Source organism: Bubalus kerabau, chromosome 1 (genome assembly GCF_029407905.1).
Source record: "Bubalus kerabau isolate K-KA32 ecotype Philippines breed swamp buffalo chromosome 1, PCC_UOA_SB_1v2, whole genome shotgun sequence".
NCBI classification, from domain to species: domain Eukaryota; kingdom Metazoa; phylum Chordata; class Mammalia; order Artiodactyla; family Bovidae; genus Bubalus; species Bubalus kerabau.
Window position 1 is genome coordinate 166,452,524 of NC_073624.1, and position 20,828 is coordinate 166,473,351.

The window sequence follows — 20,828 nt, forward strand, 5'->3', positions numbered from 1 at the left end:
GCCATCCTGTCCAGAGGAACAGCAGGGAACCTGGGCACAGAATAGGTCAGGGGTAAGGCTGAGTCAGGAGAAGATGTCAGCGTCATGCACAGAGATCCAGGTTTCCCTCCGAGACAAAGCTTTGAATGAGCTGGTTAAAACCTTACGCTCTGGATTCAGAAGGACACAGGTTCTAACTGCAACCATCAAGCTCGCAACATTATAGATTTGAAAAACTTTGTTTGCCCTGACCTTGTGTAGCTATGCTTAGGAAGCTTTATTTTTACGTTTCATAGTAATTAATTTTTTGTGTGGTGTGAAGTATCACATATATACGGTACCATATACAGAAAAGATAATCACCATATACGGAAAAGATAATCCCTTCTTCACTGCGCTGCAATGTCACTTTTGTCATAAAATCAAGTGACAACACATATGCAGATAAGTTTGGGGCTCTTTATTATCTTCTTTTGGGTTATATGTCTATTCTTGTGCTGATACCATTACTTGAAAGTGAAGTGAAAGTGTTAGCCACTCCGTAGTGTCCAACTCTTTGTGACCCCATGGACTGCAGCCCGCCAGGCTCCTCTGTCCATGGAATTCTCCAGGCGAGAATACTGGCATGGGTTGCCTCCTCCAGGGCATCTTCCCGACCCAGGGATTGAACCTGGGTCTCCTGGATTGCAGGCAAATTCTTTACTGTCTGAGCCACCAGGGAAGCCCAATTACTTACTACATGGCTTAATTACTGTGGTTTTAATGTAAATTTTGTGAACTGGCATATATAAACTCTCCACTTTTCTGTTCTTTTCCTTTGCAATACATACACATTTTAGAATAGGCTTGCCCGTTTCTCTGCCTCTCTCTCCCTCTCTTTTTGTTTCTCTCTCTCTCACACAAATATACAACTGCTGAACAAAATTAGCAACAAAATGAATAACATTACAAGTACACATTTAAAAGAAATTAAATCTCCATGTATGCACACTGATGTAAAGAAATTAGTGAATAAATCAACGAGAGAAGGGAGCCAGCTCTTGCTTATAGAAGAATTTTAAGTAGTAAACAGAGACGGGTTGAGGAAAACAGAAAATCACCATTAATTCACCATAGTAATAAGTGCTACAAGCAAAATCCACTGATGAACACTAAAATAAGTAGATGAAAGTTCAAGGAAAAACAGACTATTTGCACAGGCTGGATGACTCTCCCCTAAAGCACCTATCACTGTGGTGGGTTTCATGTGTCCACAGCCTTTGATCTCCCTCCCTTCAAGAGGTACAGCTTCACGCTCCTCCTCTTGAGCGTGATCTGGACTTAGCGACTGACTTCTAACAAACAGACGACAGAGAGGAAAAAGCAGTGATTTTATATGAAGAAGTCTGGCAGACTCACCCTCACTAAGTGGTCAAGGTGAATGTCACGGCAGGTCCCCCCCATGGTACGCAACGAGAAAGGCGTATCTCTTCTGTGTTGTTCTTCCCTCAAATCCATAACCTCATTTCTAATCATTAGAAAACCTCAGAGAAACCCAAGTCAAGGGAGATTCTAAAAAATGTAGCTGCTGCTCTTTAAAAGTGTCAAGGCCATAGAACTGAGGCACTGGACCTGATTGGAAGAGGTTAAGGAGACAGGACCATGAAATCCATGTGCTAGCCTGGATGGGATCCTGCACCAGCAAAAGAACATTCGTGGAAAAACTGCTGAAATCTGACCCGAATCTGGAGTGCAGCTTATGGTAATATGCTGAGGCTAAATTCTTAGTTTTGACAAATACACCATGGCTTTGTGAGATGTTAACCTTAGGAAAAGCTGGGCGCAGAGTAGACAGGAACTTTCTGTATCATCTTTCTAACGCTTTTGTAAATCTAAAAAGTATTTCAAATAAAAAGTACAACATATATTCTGGAAGGTTCTTTCGCAGTCTCTTCAGAGTGGTTATCAAGACAAATTTACAGAAGCTGGTCCACTTTATGTTTTATACATTCCAAAGTGTGATTTTTTTCCTTCTTTTCAAAAAGGAGCATGGATGATAAAAAGCAATCCCTTGTGGATTTTTCAAAAGCCACTCTGGGAACTAGGTATGGAGAAAAATTGGCTTGAAAGCTGACCCAAGAAGAGAGAACGGCTTTGCCTGGGGACGAAGCACCAAGAACTCGGAGCATGTTTTGAGTCAATAAAGATACTCCTTGAACCAGAGTGTGTTTAGGGCTTGAGGGGACAACACAGAGAATGTGGTTACTCACCAGGGTGACTTTCCTCTGTGGCTTTAACAGCTTCGGTTTATGGAACGTGGTGGCGATGGGAGCTGTAGAAACACATCAAGGGTTTAGTTTGCAGTTCCTCCCAGGACCTTTAAAGTCCACATACCGTGAGCACCACAGACACAGAGTCTTCTGGCCCCTTCCTGCCTTCATGGATGAACTTTAGTTTCTAATCCAGGTATCAGTTGGACTGCTGCCCTTCGGGGAATGGTGATCCCCTCCTAGCCTTTGGACATGTCATCCTCTCTCCTCAACAAGGTCGACAAAACACCACGAGCTACAAAGAGGTCGGATGTGCAGGTGAGAACCAAGTCCCCTTGGTTAAGGCTGAGGCTGGAACTTTCCCTGGGGCTTCCTCCTGGCTGCACACTAACCCTGACAGCAGTGACCTTTTCAGCCTCACAGCCACCCTGTGAGGTCATTAGGGAAGGTCTTCTTGCCCCCAGATAGGACGAGGAGGAGGAAACTGAGGCTCTTCCTGCAATGTCGTGCAACTGATTCGTATTTAAATGATTTGGGACTTGAACCCAAAGTCAGGCTTTGCCACGTGGCTCTCTGAGTCTGCCTTTCGTCTTTCGTTGACAGGGCACTGGCCACTCTGATAGAATGAGACGCTACGGCGGTATGCTGCCCGGCCCAGAGCAGGGGCCACCCCCTTCCCTCCCAGACCCACACGTGTCGTGCCTCCCAGGAGGCCCGTGCCTCCCAGCCTCTCCCGTCCACCTGATGTATGTTCAGACTCAGCACCGCTTCCTTCTGCCACACGGCTCAAAGGGCGCTTAGGGGACATCCTAGAAAGCCCAGCTGAGGAATACAATGGATCTTGTCTTGCTATTAAATTATTCACTGGGGCAACCGTTGTATTCCCAACTCTATATCAAAACCTTTGAGGTATGATCTAAATTAGCCACAGTTATTTTAGGAACTATTGAAAGACACCTTTAGTTCTTGCCTCAGGAAATGCCCCTCTTCCTCATTTATGCTGCTCTGTCATGATTCCTTAGAATCAAGGAATAACCCTCATTTTATCCCTAGAACAAATCCAAACTAAATTACACACCTGGTTTTTATCCTTAGAAAAACCAGAGAAACTTTTTCCCTTAAATGAACAGACACCCTTTGGCCCCATCCTGCTTTGCGCAGATCACGTTAGCAGTTCAGAAGGAAATACACTTTAGAATAGTCTGTAGAGGTTGACCCCCCACCACAACCCCCACAGCTCCCTGCTAAAGCCGTGTGTGGCCAATGGCACCACCCCCACCAGCCCACCTCAGGGACAGGGCTCAGATAAGATCAGAATCTAGGTGGAGTTTTCCAGGCCATACAATCAGGAATGCCGCATCCTCCATCTGTCCATCTCCCATCCTACACTCACATCAGACCCCAAGTGCTCTGCTCACCACGCAGGTGACCACTGGCTAGCTCCCTACCTTTGGCAGGAACTGCGGGAGGAACGTCAGCTTTCTCCTTCCGCCTCTTGCCCTTCTTGGGCTGCAGTGGAGCCAAGCTGGTCACGCTAGTGACAGTCTCCCCCGAGCTGTAGAAGAAAAAGGTCCAGGTGAAGGCAAAGGCAGGTTTGTTCCAAGGAAAGGAAGCAACAGTTTCTGAGAACCCAGATGAACCTATGTAAGGTAGGAGGTTTTTAGAGCTGAAATGAGATGGCTCTGTGCTTATCTCCAGGGATGTTTGGTACTGACCCGTGGCTAAGGATGATGAGATGAGCTAGTTAGGACTATGTGCTGTGCTGTGTGAAGTCCCAAAATCTCTGGAGAGACCCAGGGCCAGCTTGCTTACATTGCTTGGGGATGTATAGATTGGTGGTTTACACGTAGTTAATGGGTTTACTCAGTCTGGCTTGGCTATATCACCAGTAGGGTATTAAGATATCACTAAAAACTTCTCCTTGAGCTCCCCTAACACCAGCATTCCTTGCACATGTCTTTGTAGTTCACAATCCAGAGACAGAGCAGCCCCTGTGCAAGTGAGAAAAGACCCTGGGGAACTGCAGCTGGGAGCCCCAGAGGCCACCATGATTGGGCATACCTCATCCTCCTGCTGTGCCCTCACCTATAAGGCAGAGGCTGAAATGATCCTCAGGAGTGTGGTGAGTGTTTTCTCTTACCTGGGTGGTCACTTATATAATCACTGTAGTATCTATCATATTCTATGTGTTAACCATTATAACCCAAGGTAATGGGTAAGCTTATATTACAGCTAAGAATACCAAGGCTCAGAGATGCCAAGTGACTTGCCCTAAGTGACACTGTTTGTAAGCACGCAGCACAAAAGCTGCAAACCCAGACTGGCCTGATGCGAAACCTGTTGTCAATGCTACCTGCGTGATAGAGTTCACACACTTCCTTGAATGGCCATCAGTCTTCTTTCAAATGCATCCTATTGGCTCCAACAACCCAGAGGAGAGTGCCTCTCTTGTCCTCAGACACATAATCGGCCAGGTAAGTACAGTTCCCAAGAGAGGCTATCTCCATGATACACAGGACGTCTAGGAATCCATTAAAATATGACCCGATAACCAAAATGAACGAAGGTGGTAAGTAGTTTTCACCCAAGAAGAAAGGCTCATACCTAGGAAAACGTGCTAAAACTTCCTCAAGAAAGAGGAATCCAAATAAAAATGTACTGCACTTCCTTTCTGCACACGTCAGAATGGCAACAATCCGACTTAAGGCAAAACACTCTTTCGACAAGGGTGTGAGGAGTCAGGCACTCTGGAGTATTGGGGGTACAAGTGGAAACCCTTCATGATGCAGAATAATTCAGCAATCAGGATCACAGGGCTATCAGAATTACAAAGGTTTATATTCCATGACCTGGCAATTTCACTTCTGGGAATTGATTCTGTGGATATTCTTGCATGGGTACAATAGGTCCATATAAGTCATTATCATGCTATTGGTAACAGCAATAGATTAGAGACAACCTAACTGTCCACCTGCATCAGACTGGGGAAGGGAATTATGGTGAATCCATAAACACATACAAAGGGTCCTTTGAAACTGGAACGAGGAAGCTATTTCTACCAGGATAAGGAAAGACCCATTGTTAAGTGAAAAGGCTAGGTGTTGGACAATGTGTAAAATGTGTCACTTTTTGTATAAAAAAAGGAGAAAATGATATATATTAATATTTATGTACACAAGTATAGGGAAACTTTGGAAATATTCACTTTGGAAACATTCATTAGAGAATTTAAAAAGTATGCCTTAGAATGTGGGTGCTGAGGAACTAAAGAGATAGAAGACCGGACAGGGAGAATTATCACTGCACATATATTTTTTAAATTAATTACTTAACTTTTAAATTTAAATTACTAAACCAAGTGATTGTATAAGGGCTTCCCAGGTGGTGCTAGTGGTAAAGAACCCCCCTGACAATGCAGGAGACATAAGAGATGCGGGTTTGATCCCTGGGTCAGGAAGATCCCCCGGAGGGGGGCATGGCAACCTACTCCAGTATTCTTGCCTGGAGAATCCCATGGACGGAGGAGCCTGGTGGGCTGCAGTCCATGGGGTCGCTAAGAGTCGGACATGACTGAGCGACTTCACTTTCACTTTTCACTTTCTTGCATTGGAGAAGGAAATGGCAACCCACTCCAGTGTTCTTGCCTGGAGAATCCCATGGACAGAGGAGCCTGGTGGGCTACAGTTCATAGGGCTGCAAAGAGTCGGACACAACTGAAGCGACTTAGCACGCACACATGTGACAGAATAATCTTTGAAAAACAGTAAATTAAACACAAATATCTATCTAAATATATATACATTTAATAAAAGAAAATAGAGTATTTTAAAACAGTCCTAGAGTTTTAAAATAACAAAGACTGAGTCACACAGTGACTAGTGGGGAAATTTCTAAGAATATAGTTCACACCAAGAGTCCCCAAAGATAGCTTATTTTTATTGGGCAGAAACTCTAACTGGCCATGCCTTTAAGTATAAGGTCAACTGTAAACTCACAAATAGCCAAAAGGAATGTGTGTTTACAAAACTCTGGCCACTAAGAGGGAAAAAGGGATCAGAAACCCTCAGGACTGTTTAAATACACAACCACACATACAGCTTCATTTCCTAGCATCTTAAAGCTTGAAAAATTTTTTTCTTTCCATTATAAATTAATGCACGTTCATGTTTTAAAATGGTAATTACAGACATGAAAACAAAAATAATAAGTCTATCGTAACCTTTGTAAATATTTCCAGTCTTTTTCCTCTTCTGTGTTTTATTTCCTTTTTTGACTTTATTTTTGTAAGCAGTTCTGTGTTCACAACAAAACCGAGCAAAAGGTACAGAGATTTCAGACAGACCACTGCCCAGCCACATTATGAATGGTATATTCCACCAGAATGGTGTATCGGTGACAATTAACGAAACTGCTTTGACACGTCATTATCACCCAAAGGTCACTGTTTAATTAGGGTTCGCTCTTGGTGGTGTACATTCTATGGGTTTGGACAAATTTATAGTGTATCCATTACTAGAGTAAGGTACAGAATAGTTTCCATGCCCCCAATTCCTCTGTGCTCCAGCTGGTCATCCCTCTCCCCCATCTCTGGCAACCACTATTTACCATCCCCATAGCTTTGCCGTTTCCAGAACGCCATACATTGTCTGAACCTTTTCAGATTGGCTTCACTCACTTAGAAATATGCATTTAAGTTTTCTCCATGTCTTTTCATAGCTTGATAGTTCATTTCTCTTTAATGTCAAATAATATTCCACTGTTTGAATGTACCAGAGTTTATTTACTCATTCATCTACTGAAGGACATGTTTGTTGCTCCCAAGTTTTGGAGATTATGGATAAACAGCTGCTTGGAGAAGGCAATGGCACCCCACTCCAGTACTCTTGCCTGGAAAATCCCATGGATGGAGGAGCCTGGTGGGCTGCAGTCCAGGGGGTCGCAAAGAGTCGGACACGACTGAGCGACTTCACTTTCACTTTTCACTTTCATGCATTGGAGAAGGAAATGGCAACCCACTCCAGTGTTCTTGCCTGAAGAATCCCAGGGATGAGGGAGCCTGGTGGGCTGCCGTCTATGGGGTCACAGAGAGTCAGACACGACTGAAGTGACTTAGCAGCAGCAGCAACATCCATGGGCAGGCTTTTGTGTGGATTTAAATTTCAACTCTTCCCTGGCTCTTATACATTGTTTTTTAAAAAACAAAATTGTATTACAATTTTGCATCCTTCTTTTTACTTAATCTACATTTTCCAAATTGATACATCCTCCTACTATTCTAAAGGCAAGACATGCTGCAGTTTTCTTAGCCCTTCCCCAGCATCTAAACATCTGTTTCCCAATTTGATATATAAATAACATTGCTATAAATATATTTGTGCATAATGGTTTTTCATTCTTAGACTTTTGCTTTTGAATTCTTAGACCTAGAAATACTAGTTCAGAAAAACAGGATCATTTTAAAGGCTATTCAATACCCACTATCAAAATGATTTCTGACAAGTTAGTACTATTTTATAGCCACTTGGTCAATGGATAAGCATATTTATGTTTTCAGCCTTTTTAACACCAGACTTATCACTTTAAATTTTTTCTCTCATTTAATAAAGAACAATGTGATATCTCCTTTTATTTGCATTTCTCTGCTGGCTAGGAGGAACCTTTCCTGTGTTTGTCTAATTGTGTTTTCTCATTTATGAATGACGTATGGACACCTTCTACTATTATTTATTAGGATCATGAGTTTTTCTTATAGATCTGTTTGCACTTTTTACATCAATCTGACATGCTTATTACAAACATTTCTCCTGTTTTGAATTTTGGCTTTTTGTTAAATGCATGGTCATTTATTTTTCTTAAAATCACTTGATATTTTCTTTTTGACCAATGCCTAACAACATGGACATCACCAGATGGTCAACACTGAAATCAGATTGATTATATTCTTTGCAGCCAAAGATGGAGAAGCTCTATACAGTCAGCAAAAACAAGACCAGGGCTGACTGTGGCTCAGGCCATGAACTCCTTATTGCCAAATTCAGACTTAAATTGAAGAAAGTAGGGAAAACCACTAGACCATTCAGGTATGACCTAAATCAAATCCCTTATGATTATACAGTGGAAGTGAGAAATAGATTTAAGGGCCTAGATCTGATAGATAGAGTGCCTGATGAACTATGGAATGAGGTTCATGACATTGTACAGGAGACAGGGATCAAGACCATTCCCATAGAAAAGAAATGCAAAAAAGCAAAATGGCTGCCTGGGGAGGCCTTACAAATAGCTGTGAAAAGACGAGAAGGGAAAAAGCAAAGGAGAAAAGGAAAGATATAAACATCTGAATGCAGAGTTCCAAAGAATAGCAAGAAGAGATAAGAAAGCCTTCTTCAGCGATCAATGCAAAGAAATAGAGGAAAACAACAGAATGGGAAAGACTAGAGATCTCTTCAAGAAAATCAGAGATACCAAAGGAACATTTCATGCAAAGATGAGCTCGATAAAGAACAGAAATGGTATGGACCTAACAGAAGCAGAAGATATTAAGAAGAGATGGCAAGAATACATAGAAGAACAGTACAAAAAAGATCTTCACGACCCAGATAATCACAATGGTGTGATCACTGACCTAGAGCCAGACATCCTGGAATGTGAAGTCAAGTGGGCCTTAGAAAGCATCACTACAAACAAAGCTAGTGGAGGTGATGGAATTCCAGTTGAGCTATTCCAAATCCTGAAAGATGATGCTGTGAAAGTGATGCACTCAATATGCCAGCAAATTTGGGAAACTCAGCAGTGGCCACAGGACTGGAAAAGGTCAGTTTTCATTCCAATCCCAAAGAAAGGCAATGCCAAAGAAGGCTCAAACTACCGCACAATTGCACTCATCTCACACGCTAGTAAAGTAATGCTCAAAATTCTCCAAGCCAGGCTTCAGCAATATGTGAACCGTGAACTTCCTGATGTTCAAGCTGGTTTTAGAAAAGGCAGAGGAACCAGAGATCAAATTGCCAACCTCCGCTGGATCATGGAAAAAGCAAGAGAGTTCCAGAAAAACATCAATTTCTGCTTTATTGACTATGCCAAAGCCTTTGACTGTGTGGATCACAATAAACTGTGGAAAATTCTGAAAGAGATGGGAATACCAGAACACCTGATCTGCCTCTTGAGAAATCGGTATGCAGGTCAGGAAGCAACAGTTAAAACTGGACATGGAACAACAGACTGGTTCCAAATAGGAAAAAGAGTTCGTCAAGGCTGTATATTGTCACCCTGTTTATTTAACTTATATGCAGAGTACATCATGAGAAACGCTGGACTGGAAGAAACACAAGCTGGAATTAAGATTGCCGGGAGAAATATCAATAACCTCAGATATGCAGATGACACCACCCTTATGGCAGAAAGTGAAGAGGAACTCAAAAGCCTCTTGATGAAAGTGAAAGTGGAGAGTGAAAAAGTTGGCTTAAAGCTCAACATTCAGAAAACGAAGATCATGGCATCCGGTCCCACCACTTCATGGGAAATAGATGGGGAAACAGTGGGAACAGTGTCAGACTTTGTTTTTCTGGGCTCCAAAATCACTACAGATGGTGACTGCAGCCATGAAATTAAAAGACGCTTACTCCTTGGAAGGAAAGTTATGACCAACCTAGATAGCATATTGAAAAGCAGAGACATTACTTTGCCAACAAAGGTTCATCTAGTCAAGGCTATGGTTTTTCCTGTGGTCATGTATGGATGTGAGCGTTGGACTGTGAAGAAGGCTGAGTGCCGAAGAATGGATGCTTTTGAAGTGTGGTGTTGGAGAAGACTCTTGAGAGTCCCTTGGACTGCAAGGAGATCCAACCAGTCCATTCTGAAGGAGATCAGCCCTGGGATTTCTTTGGAGGGAATGATGCTGAAGCTGAAACTTCTGTACTTTGGCCACCTCATGCGAAGAGTTGACTCATTGGAAAAGACTCTGATGCTGGGAGGAATTGGGGGCAGGAGAAGGGGACGACAGAGGATGAGATGGCTGGATGGCATCACTGACTTGATGGACGTGAGTCTGAGTGAACTCTGGGAGTTGGTGATGGACAGGGAGGCCTGACGTGCTGCGATTCATGGGGTCGCAAAGAGTCGGACATGACTGAGTGACTGATCTGATCTGATCTGATCTAAGAACAATGTGCTCTGCTATTTTCTTGGCTTTAATCATCTTGCTCCTTAAAATAAAATGAAAATTTTGAAATATGTAAGTCTGAGCCGCTAAGCCCAGGGCTTTCTGTAGGCTGAAAAAGACCTCTGCTTTGTCAGCACCATTCTCCCCGAAAACAGTGAAGCTGCGCTAAACTCAGTTGTCCTTCATACCTCAGTCATGAGCCCTCAGATACAACGAGTCACCACAATGGCATATGGCAGACAACTGTTCTCTCAGCGCCTTACAGCTCCTGTTGAGCCAGCAGGCCTGGTAGGAAATTTTGACAAACAAAGTGTATTTTATGATTCACTTACAAGAAAAGTTATTCTACATCTTGGGTTGCAACAGGACTGTATTTTGTGTCTGACACCAGGGAGCGAGCATTGCTGGAGCCAGTCAAACCGAGGAAGGTAGAAAATAGGCCGTAAACGCCAGCTAAATTAGAGAGCTGAGTGATTGAACAGAGTGCTGTTTGTGGGAAACGGGGCAGTTCTTCTGGATCCATCCAGGGCTGGGGAGGAGGCGCACGTGTGGGCCCTCGTTGTGGCGTGCACAGAGCTCCGGCCCAGCTGCCTCTCTTGGGAGCCCCCATCCCACGAAGGCTGGGCGCCTCTGCTCCATGGCAGGCAGTTCGTGGCTGGATCCAGCGAACAGGCTCTGGTGCAGGCAGAAGTGCACTGAATCTGCTTCCAGTCTGAGCAGGGGGGTGGCACAGGGCAAGTCCCTCACTTCCCTGGGCCACATCTCCCAGCCTGCAAAATGGGGAGATGTCCCCTTGCTATTTGGCTTCCCAGGTCGCTCAGTAGTCAGAACCCGCCTGCCAATGCAGGAGATGCAGGACACGCGGGTTCTATCCCTGGGTCGGGAAGATCCCCTGGAGAAGGAAATGGCAATCCATTTCAGTATTCTTTCCTGGGAAATTCCATGGACAGAGGAGCCTGGTGGGCTACAGGATAGCAAAGAGTCAGACACGACTTAGCGACTAAATAGCAACAACCACCCCTGCTATCTATCTCACAGAGCCATCATCAGGGTCAGATGAGACAGCTCAGCCTAAATTAGATGGGACATGAGCTAAACAGCACAGATCCTGCTCTCCAGTCTGTGGATGCAGGTGAGGAATGGGGACATTCCATGGGGCCACCCAGGAAGAACAATTTTACCACTTGGTTATCTCACGGTGCCACGTCTTGCCCCTGAGGGGAAGCACAAACTTCACCTTAAATCTTGATCAGAAAACCTTTCTGCCTGCGAGAGTGCGGTGTGCTCTTCTAGAGCCACTGATGTAGCCACAGACATACGGGTACCGGCAGGACAGAGCGGCGAGCAGGGCGTAGGCAGAGGCTGCGCCCGAGTGGTGGGCGGCCGCCCTAGGACACCAGGTAAAGCAGGCAAACTGGATTCTACCAGACACTGAACTAACTGTGACCAGTCATATTTTGCAGAAGCTCAAGTTAATAAGAGCTATGTCAGTCTACCCAACGCAAGGCACTGTGAAAAGTACCTGATGGCCATAATCTCTGACCCTCCTAGATGGGAAAATGAAGCCTCAGAGGGGTCAAGGCAGGCGCACTGGGATCTGAACCAGTTCCATCTGCCGCCAGGCCCTGAAGCAAGGACTCTGGGCCCAGCCCAGACAACAGAGAACAAGAAAACTAGGGCAGGAAGAAGGTCAGTAGAGCCAGATCCACAAAGGCTGCTCTGGGCTTAAACCAGCTTCCTAAAGAGAAGGTAGCAGAAGACATTACCAGCATTTCAGTGCATTTTCAGTCTATACTAAACGCAGCTGCTCAGAGCTCTGTCCTGGTAAGAGAGGTTGGACTGAGTGCTGGGGTCTGTAGGGTGCTAGAGGTCACAACAACCATGTTAGCAGCTCACTGTCATCTGCAGTCACAGGTCCCCCTCACCAAGGTCAACTGCCATCGATAAAGGCCAAGGACCAGCGTAAGTAGGGTGAATTTCCTGACATCTGGCGCGAGGCTTCTGAAAGCGCTCCATAGACTTCCACTACACACAAGGTCATCCACAGTCCATGCCAGGAGCTCTGTACAGCCTGTAGAACTTCACTTTCAAGGTGGAAGAATGGTGCTTCCCTGGAAAAGACTTTTTCTCATAAATACGTCACATTATGTCAAGCACACAGAACTGCATCTGGTAAGTAGAAGTACTAAAAGGGTGTCACCTGTGACTATCTTACCAGCATTGGCATCATCGTTATTATGGAATCTGCTCTCCTTGAATAGGGAGCTGGCTGGACATGGCAGAGTTCTCAGAAATCTGCACCAGGGTGGGAGCACCTACAAAGGACCTGCAGACCCCTGGGGATCCTGATGCATTACTTTCTGCATATGACCTTCTTGCATGCATTTTGCGAAGAGCATCAGGATAAGAGCTGCTCCTCTGTGAGGTAATTGCCTAGGCAGCTTCCTGTCCACAGCCTCCCCGTGGCCTTTCATCATATACGGTTTACATCACCTCAGAGGTTCTGCTGGGTCTTGTCGTGACAGCTCGTCCTTTGCAGTCCCTGCCCGTTCTCACTGAGTCTGCACACAGGCTTAGGTTTAGTTTGTAAGTTTAAGATCTCTGAATGCCGACTGGTAAGACTGGGAGGTGCTTCCTTAATATTCAGCAGTTCCATGCAGTGTTGGCCTTGGGTCATAAGAATAATGGCAAAACGCGATCCCTGGGGTTATCTGCCCAGCACCCACTCACTGCCTTCTAGGGCTGAAGGGACAAGTTTGGGTGGCACTGACCCCCAACCCCTGCTCAGCACAATCTCACCCTCTGGCCATAGAGCATGGTTCAGGTTGGTCCCATAACAGTGAGTACAATTGCGTTTGCTTCCTGTGGAAGCAAGATGAGTCCTTCATGAGGCCAGGGGTGAAGGCTCCTAGCCACCTCTCCTTTCCTGAGCGGAGCAGGACTGGCTGGAGGATACATCTAAACCTGGAGGCAGCTCTGCCTGGAGGGAGGCTGGGGACAGAAGTCACTGCCCCGAGGGCCCAGTGTCCCCTGGGTGGAGGCCCACTCCCTGTGGAGGCAGCTCTGCCCGGAGGGAGGCTGGGGACAGAAGTCACTGCCCCGAGGGCCCAGTGTCCCCTGGGTGGAGGCCCACTCCCTGGAGCATCCTGGCCAGGAGCCAGCCAAGTCTTCTCCTGGGTAAGACCATCTGTCCTTTCTGTCGCTTGCAATCAAAGGTCTGTAAATAGTATAGAGGGCTAGCTATTCATCTAAGAGTTGGCAGTTTTATTCATGCTTTTAGTCTGGGGAGATTAATTTGTACCTGGCAGGCTTTTTATGAAGATTAGAAATAAACCCCATCAAGTGTTCAGCCACAGAGGTACACGGGCACTTGATGAGGAATTATGAGGAATTAGTCCACAGCCGGTATTATCTCACTGAATCCTCATGACAACCCTGAGCCACAGGGACAAAGGCAAGTTGGTGCCCTTTTGGTGGAGTGTGAACTAGTCCCACAGAAGCTGAGAGACTGGTCCCACGTCACCACGTAGCTGGTGGCATAGTTCCAACTGATGCCAAAACCAGGCGGAGGTTTTTCATGTTATTCTAGCAATAACCAGATCCCATCACCACGGCCATCCTCCCCTCGCATGCCTCTGCCTGGGACTCTGAAAGGAGAGAGGTGAGCCTGAGCCCTGGTGTGGGCCAGGATAAGACAGCACAGCGATGTCCTCAGGGATGCAGGAGTGAGACCAGGAGACACACACCAGGAGCCTATCGTCCCAGCCCTCACCCACTGGCTTGCTCAGCTGAATGTGGTCACAAGGGAAACACCTATACAAATCGATGCCTATGACCAGAGCTCACTGGGCGTTTCAAAGTCAGGAAGAGGCGGAGCAGCTGCGGTCATCTCCAGCCAAGTCCTTTCCGCTTCTCCTTCCATTGCCCTGACTTTTCTGCAGCATTTACTTCTTGTCCATTTGTGTGATTGCCAATACCAAAGCTCTCACAGTCAGACCCAAGCTCCCCAGGATGCCTGGGCAGCGTGTGAGCCCCAGAGCCAGGTGGCCTGGGCTGCTAGCCCTGCTGTTCCTGCTCTCACTGGTCAGGAGACCCCACCAACAGCCACACCCTTTTTGGACTGGTTTCTCATCTGTAGGATGGGGATAATCACAGCAGCCACTCATGGGGTTGTTGTGAGGCCAGAGAAGATGGTGTGGGTCCCGTGCTTAGCACTGTGCCAGGCATTTAATAAATGAGGCTTGTCATTACTTTTAATATGATGACTGCCATCCTCTGGAATCTGCCCTGCCGCCATCTCCAGCCTCATCTCCCTGCTGTTCTGCCCTGAATCTCCAAGATTCCTCACCCCATGGATGAAATCCCTTCCCCAGCTGTGCTCTTCTCGCCCCACTTCTACGTGCTGCTGCCCCCATCCCTCTTCTCCTGGAATGCTCTAACTCAGCCTTCAAGACCTGGCCCAGATCTCAGCCCCAGGAGACCCCTGAGACAGGCTTAGGAGCGCCCCCGCTGGGTGCCCGCAACAGCGCTGTGGCCACGGCTGCCGTCACCTTCTGGTTTCTCTGGGTCTCCCAGACCTCAAGGCTTGGGCTGGTGTTATTTCATCCTCACTCAATGGGCCTTACAAGCCTACAGAAGAAACATTCGTAAGTATTGACTGAGTAATAACAGAACTATTTGCATAGAGCATACCATTTACCTGTTGGAAGCACTTTACACAGACTCATTCATGAAATCCTCCCGACTCCTTACATGCTAGAGCTGTGATTGCTCTCATTTTATCAGAGAGGTGGAAAAATTAGCTAAAGGCACACAGCAATCCATGGCAGAGCTGGCATGCGACCTGAGGCAGCCTGGCCACAGAATCTTTCCCCATCACAGCAGACTGCCCTTCACAGAAGGAATAAATGTTTTGCAGCAGTGCTCCCACTCACTGTGCTTCAACTTGCTTGAGTACCTGCGAAGCAAGTAGTCACGCACCTCAGTTTGGAGCACATATCTTTATATTCTGTTTGAAATCACATCTCTGCCTTCTCTCCAAGACCCTAAACAGATCACTTAGTAATCCCATACTTCGATTATGAGGTATGTTTTAAAATGTTTATAAATCTCTGATGTTTCAGAACAGACTGAAAAATGCTTTAAACTAAGCTCATAAAACGCAGAAAGCTGTGCCTATAATTTATCCAACATGTAAAGAGTCTGTTGACCTGACCGTCTATCCTTGAGAAAGTGTATGCACCAGAAAACATGAAGAAAGCTTGAAGACTTCAGCTGTAAATGCTATCGGCACAGATAACATAACGCCCACCTTAATTTCTCCCACTTGGAGATACTTGACTATCTCAAGTGCATAAGATGAGTTCAAGCAAAAGGTCAGGAAATGTACTGACTGGGAACTGCCTTTTTGTGGCCCCGTCCACCCTCTTGACAGCTTTACTGAACTTGAAGAAAGGCCCCTGAGTGCACCGAGGCGGAGTCATGGTGTGGGGAAACATCACAAATCTACGAAATTGGTGGCCTTGCATTTACAATCTGATTTTCTGGAACTTTGGGGTACAGTTTCACAGTGATCAGTTGAGCTGCTCTCCAGATAGTTAAAATCTTGCAGCACCCTGAGATGCTCGCTAAGGCCCAAGTGTCTGCTCCGGGAGAGGGCGATCCGCCATGGGAAAGGAACAGTCCTCCAGCTCTGCAGGTCAAGGCCACCCTCCCAGGAGACGGCAGTTTCCGACTTCAGGGCCGGCACACATGAAGATGAGACTTGTTTTCCTCCTGTTTGAACTTCTTTCAAAAAGTCAAGGAATTCCTTAGTGTCCCCAAGTTCTGCCCCGGTCACTTGGCAAGGCCCCTCTCTTGGTGACCACAGCCTCAGGGCCAGCATGTGGCCTCTTCCTGACGGCCCCTCCCCTGCCTGTGCTCTCTGCCCATTCTCCCTTAGGAGGAAGTGGCCAGAGGACAAAGACAGACATTCACCCCAGTCATGGCTTGAGGGGCCCAGCGGCCCACTGCCATAGCACTGATTATGGAGCCCAGAGGTGGGAGCTCCCTGGCACAGGGACAGGAAAAAGAAACGCCTGGGCTATAGAGGCAGAGCACGATTCAGGTCAGGCCAGTTCAAATGGCAAGGATTGACCAGTTCACAAGAGAGGCCCCGTGGCAGAGAACAGCCTGCACTGAGCAAATCAGCATGAGGTTCTTAACAAAAAGCTGAGTGCAAGCCAGGAGGGGGCCCAGGTTCAAGTGGGCAGACCCAGTCCCTGCAGGGTCCTGGGGTACGGTGAGAGAGGCAGGTCTTCCAGAGGCAGATCTGCGGGCTGGCCCAACAGGAGACAGGTCGTGCGACGAGCTTAGCTCAGGCGCCCAGTCTCGCTGACAGCAGCAGCGGGCCAAGGCGGCAGCATTCGAGCGGGACTTTGTGCTCATCTCTGACCTCTGGCAGGCTTTGCAGGACTGAGGGGAGACCAAACTCTAATGCCCACCGGGCTGGGGTGACACCCTCACTGTACTTACAGCATCAGCACCAGCTCGGAATAGATGCAACTGAGGGGGAAACGAGGGACGGGAAGGAAGCAGGGCCCAGACTCCACACCGCTAAGGACTTAAGGCCAGATGCTAGATGCAAGTTCTGAGAAACACTGGCAGGCTGACCTCTCCAAGCCTATGCTGTCCCCCAAACCATGACCTCTTCCAGCGTCTGAAATGCCAATGCTGGAGCCTTTTCAGGGCATATGCTTAAAAAAACAAAATATTTTTCCTGAGGCATAATTTACTCCCCATAAAATTCACTGATCATAAGCATGCAACTCAATAATTTTAGTAGATTTATGAAGTTGTATAACCATTGCCTCAATACAGGTTTAGAACATCTCTATCATCCTACAAAAGTTCCCTCTTGCCAAATAAATAATAGTGAATATGGCTGAGTGTATGTCTACTGTTTTAAGAAATCACCAAATTGTCTTTCCAAAGTGGCTACACTATTTTACATGCTCCCCAGCAATATACAGTCTCACCACATCCCGGCCAACATCTGACATTGTCTTTTTTTATCACAGCCATTGTAGTGGGTGTTTCGTGGCATGGCATTATGGTTTTAATTACAGTTCTTTAATACTAACGATATGGAACACATTTTCATGAGCTTGTTAGCCATTTATATATCTTCTTTAGGGAACTATCTATTCAAATCTTTTTGCTCATTTTTAAAATTGAGGTACAGTTGCTGTACAATACTAACCAAGTTTCAGGTATACGACAGAGTGATACACATTTTTTAAGGTTATATTCCATTTATACTTATTATAAAATATTGGAAAAAATATTGGTTATATCCCCTGTGTTGTACCATATATGCTTGTGGTATACTTATTGTATACAGAACAGTTTGTGCCTTTTAATCCTTTACCCCTATGCTGTCCCTCCTTCTTTCCTCTCCACACTGATTACCACCAGTTTGTTCCCTATATCTGTGAATCTACTCCTTTTTATTACTATTATATTTACTAGTTTTTTAGTGTTTTGCTAACAATTTAATTTCTTGACTTATTACAGGTTATTCAGATTATAGCTTTATTTTTAAATCAGTTTTGGAAAATTTTTGTTTTTCTATGAATTTTTCCATTTAATCTATGTTGTCTAATTTGTTAGAATACATTTGGATTATAAGGATTATAACCTTTTAATTTTTATAGGGTTTGTGCTGCTGCTGCTGCTAAATCGCTTCATTCGTGTCCGACTTTGTGCGACCCCAGAGACGGCAGCCCACCAGGCTTTCCCATCCCTGGGATTCTCCAGGCAAGAACACTGGAGTGGGTTGCCATGTCCTTCTCCAATGCATGAAAGTGAAAAGTGAAAGTGAAGTCGCTCAGTCGTGTCCAACTCGTAGCGACCCCATGGACTGCAGCCTACCAGGCTCCTCCATCCATGGGATTTTCCAGGCAAGAGGACTGGAGTGGGGTACCATTCGTTCTCTTATAGGGTTTGTAGGAGTTCCTTTTTTCCTTCCTAATTGTGGTAATTGGTTTTTTCTCTCTTTTATTTTCATGGACAATCTAACTTAAGGTTTGTCAGGTCTACTGATCTTTACAAAGAACCAGCTTTTGATTCCACTGACACTTCTCTGTGTGTGTGTGTGTGTGTGTGTGTGCGTGTGTGTGTGTGTGCACACGCGCGCGCACATGCGTTTTCCATGCTATTGATTTCTGTACTATGTTCTTTCTTACTTCAGATTTCACTCACACTTCTCTTTCTAGTTTCTTATGGTGAAAGCATAACGTATTGATTTTAGACCTTTCTTCTTTCTGATCCAGGCGTTTAAAGGCCGTAAATCTTTACGTCAGCACTACTTCAGCTGCATCCTGTAAGTTCTGATATGCTGTGTTTTCATTTTTATTTAATTCAAAATATTTTCTAATTTCTCTTTTGACTTCTTCTTTGACCCACACAGTATGTAAAAGTATGTTGTTTGAACTTTCAAAACGTTGAGGAATGTCCCAGATTTCTTTCTGTCACGAATTTCTATTCAATTCTGTTGTGGTCAGAGGACAGACTTGGTATGATTTCTTACATAAATAAAATACCTAATTTTATAAAGATATGTTTTATGACCTAGTATATGGTCTATCCTAGAGAATGTTCCTAATACACTTGAGAAGAATATATTGTGCACTCACTGGGCAAATCATTCTTATTTGTCAGGTAAAACTGCTTCATCTTCTGCGTCCTGCTTGATTTTGTGCCCAGGTACTCTATCAGTTCCTGAGAGTGGAGCGCTGACACTTCCAGCTTTTGTTCTAGAATAATTGAAAATCTTTCTATTTTCTGTTTTTTGCTTTACGTATGTTAAGGCTCTGTAGCTAGGCCCAGGTTATGTGTCATATCATCCTGATGAGTTCATCTTTTATAATTAAAAAAACTTCCTTCTTCATATTTAGTCATATTTCTTGTCTTACGTGATTTCTTATTTGATATTAACTACCACCTCTCTTGTTACTGTTTGTATGGAAAAATGTGCTGCTTCTTTCTGCCCTCCACGGATTTAGATGAAAAAATGCACTGTCATTCAAATCTGTGCTTCCTTGTAGGTAATAAATTGTTTCTCTTTGGTTGTTTTTAAGATTTTTTTCTTTGCCTTTGTCTTTCATAATTTTCTTCTTACTACCTTTCAGAGTCCTCCTTTGTTGGTCTCTTATATTATTTCCAGAATTGATAGTTACGCTTATTGGCAGGGAAGAAGAGCAGGGAGAAATTGATCTTACCCATCCTGTCTGGAAAAAAAGTCTCAAGTCTCTAAATACTCTTGATTTTGCAATGTCTACTATAACCATTGTTACCTGCAGGCTGTGTCCCATCAGCTAAAAGGCTAGTCTCTCAGCACATCCGTCACTAATGGACACATTCTGGAGAGTAGGGCACAGGACAAGAAGGCATGGGTGGAAGGGGATCAGCAGTGTTTGTGGTCAGAAGGCATCACGGTGGTTCAGTCCATCTGCCAGTCCCTTCCCACACCGGGGAACAGTCCTCCAGGAGCACGTGCCAAGCCTCCTCCGGCATGCACACTGGGCCAGTATGAGTCACATGTTCACTGGCCCCTCTGAGAGTGAGAACCAGAATATGAAATCTGGAAACATGTGAGTGCATGCAGAATACATGTTTTTAGGTCAATCTGTAAACTAATATGCAGACCTTCAGATAAAGATATGAATTTAACCAATTTCTTGGTAATATCAAAAGAAAGTAAAATAGCAAAGACTTTACATGCAAAAAGGAAGAAAATATTCCTACCTGTTCTGAGGGCATTTCACCAAATAGTGTCTCACTGTGAAAGGAAAAAGAAACAGAAGATGGTAAATAAATACTACCTTAGACATATATGCCCCAGGAATTACTAGGAAATGCTGGTAGCCAGGTGTTGTCCAGTGTTTGCACTAACCACCTCTCCAGGTTATCTTTGGATGAGTACAGTAGACTCATAGCAAGGACGCCATGGACACTTGATATCGTTCAACACCTGGATCAAGCCAGGCATGAAGCCGTAAACCTCAGACTTCCTGGTTAATAGCCCCCAATATTCTTTTTTTTTTTTGGCAAGCCAGGTTGAGTTGGATTCTAATCTGAAGAGTCCTGGAATAACAGAGTCACCCAATCTCAGAGCTGTGCCTTAGTTATGAGAAAGCATTCTCAGGGCAACTTGTTCCCACTTAGATGCTCCTCTCTATAAAGTGGGTTTTCATTCTATGATCAAAGATCTTCCAGGACTTTGATCAAGGAGGCCCTGGGAAAGACAATCTTTTTTTTTTTGCAATGACATTCTCCGTAGTAGGTAGCCTTCAGGAGGAAGAAAAAAAAAAAAATCTAGCTGCAGAGGAAAAATAAGATTACCTAGGCAGTTATCCTAATAAGTGTCCAATCTAAGCTCACTGTTGAACTTAACTCAAATA

At 45.0% G+C, this 20,828-nt stretch overlaps 1 protein-coding gene across 1 annotated transcript in view; it reads right to left on the reverse strand.

Annotated features, from left to right (window-relative positions):
* The window catches only part of VSTM4 (V-set and transmembrane domain containing 4), an 81,682-nt gene that overhangs the window by 21,619 nt on the left and 39,235 nt on the right, over positions 1-20,828 (reverse strand). The window contains exons 5-7 of the mRNA XM_055538385.1: positions 20,173-20,206; positions 3,677-3,783; positions 2,229-2,290 (exon numbers count right to left, since the gene is read on the reverse strand). Coding sequence (XP_055394360.1) covers positions 2,229-2,290; positions 3,677-3,783; positions 20,173-20,206 — 203 coding nt within the window. The remainder of the gene's footprint in view (positions 1-2,228; positions 2,291-3,676; positions 3,784-20,172; positions 20,207-20,828) is intronic.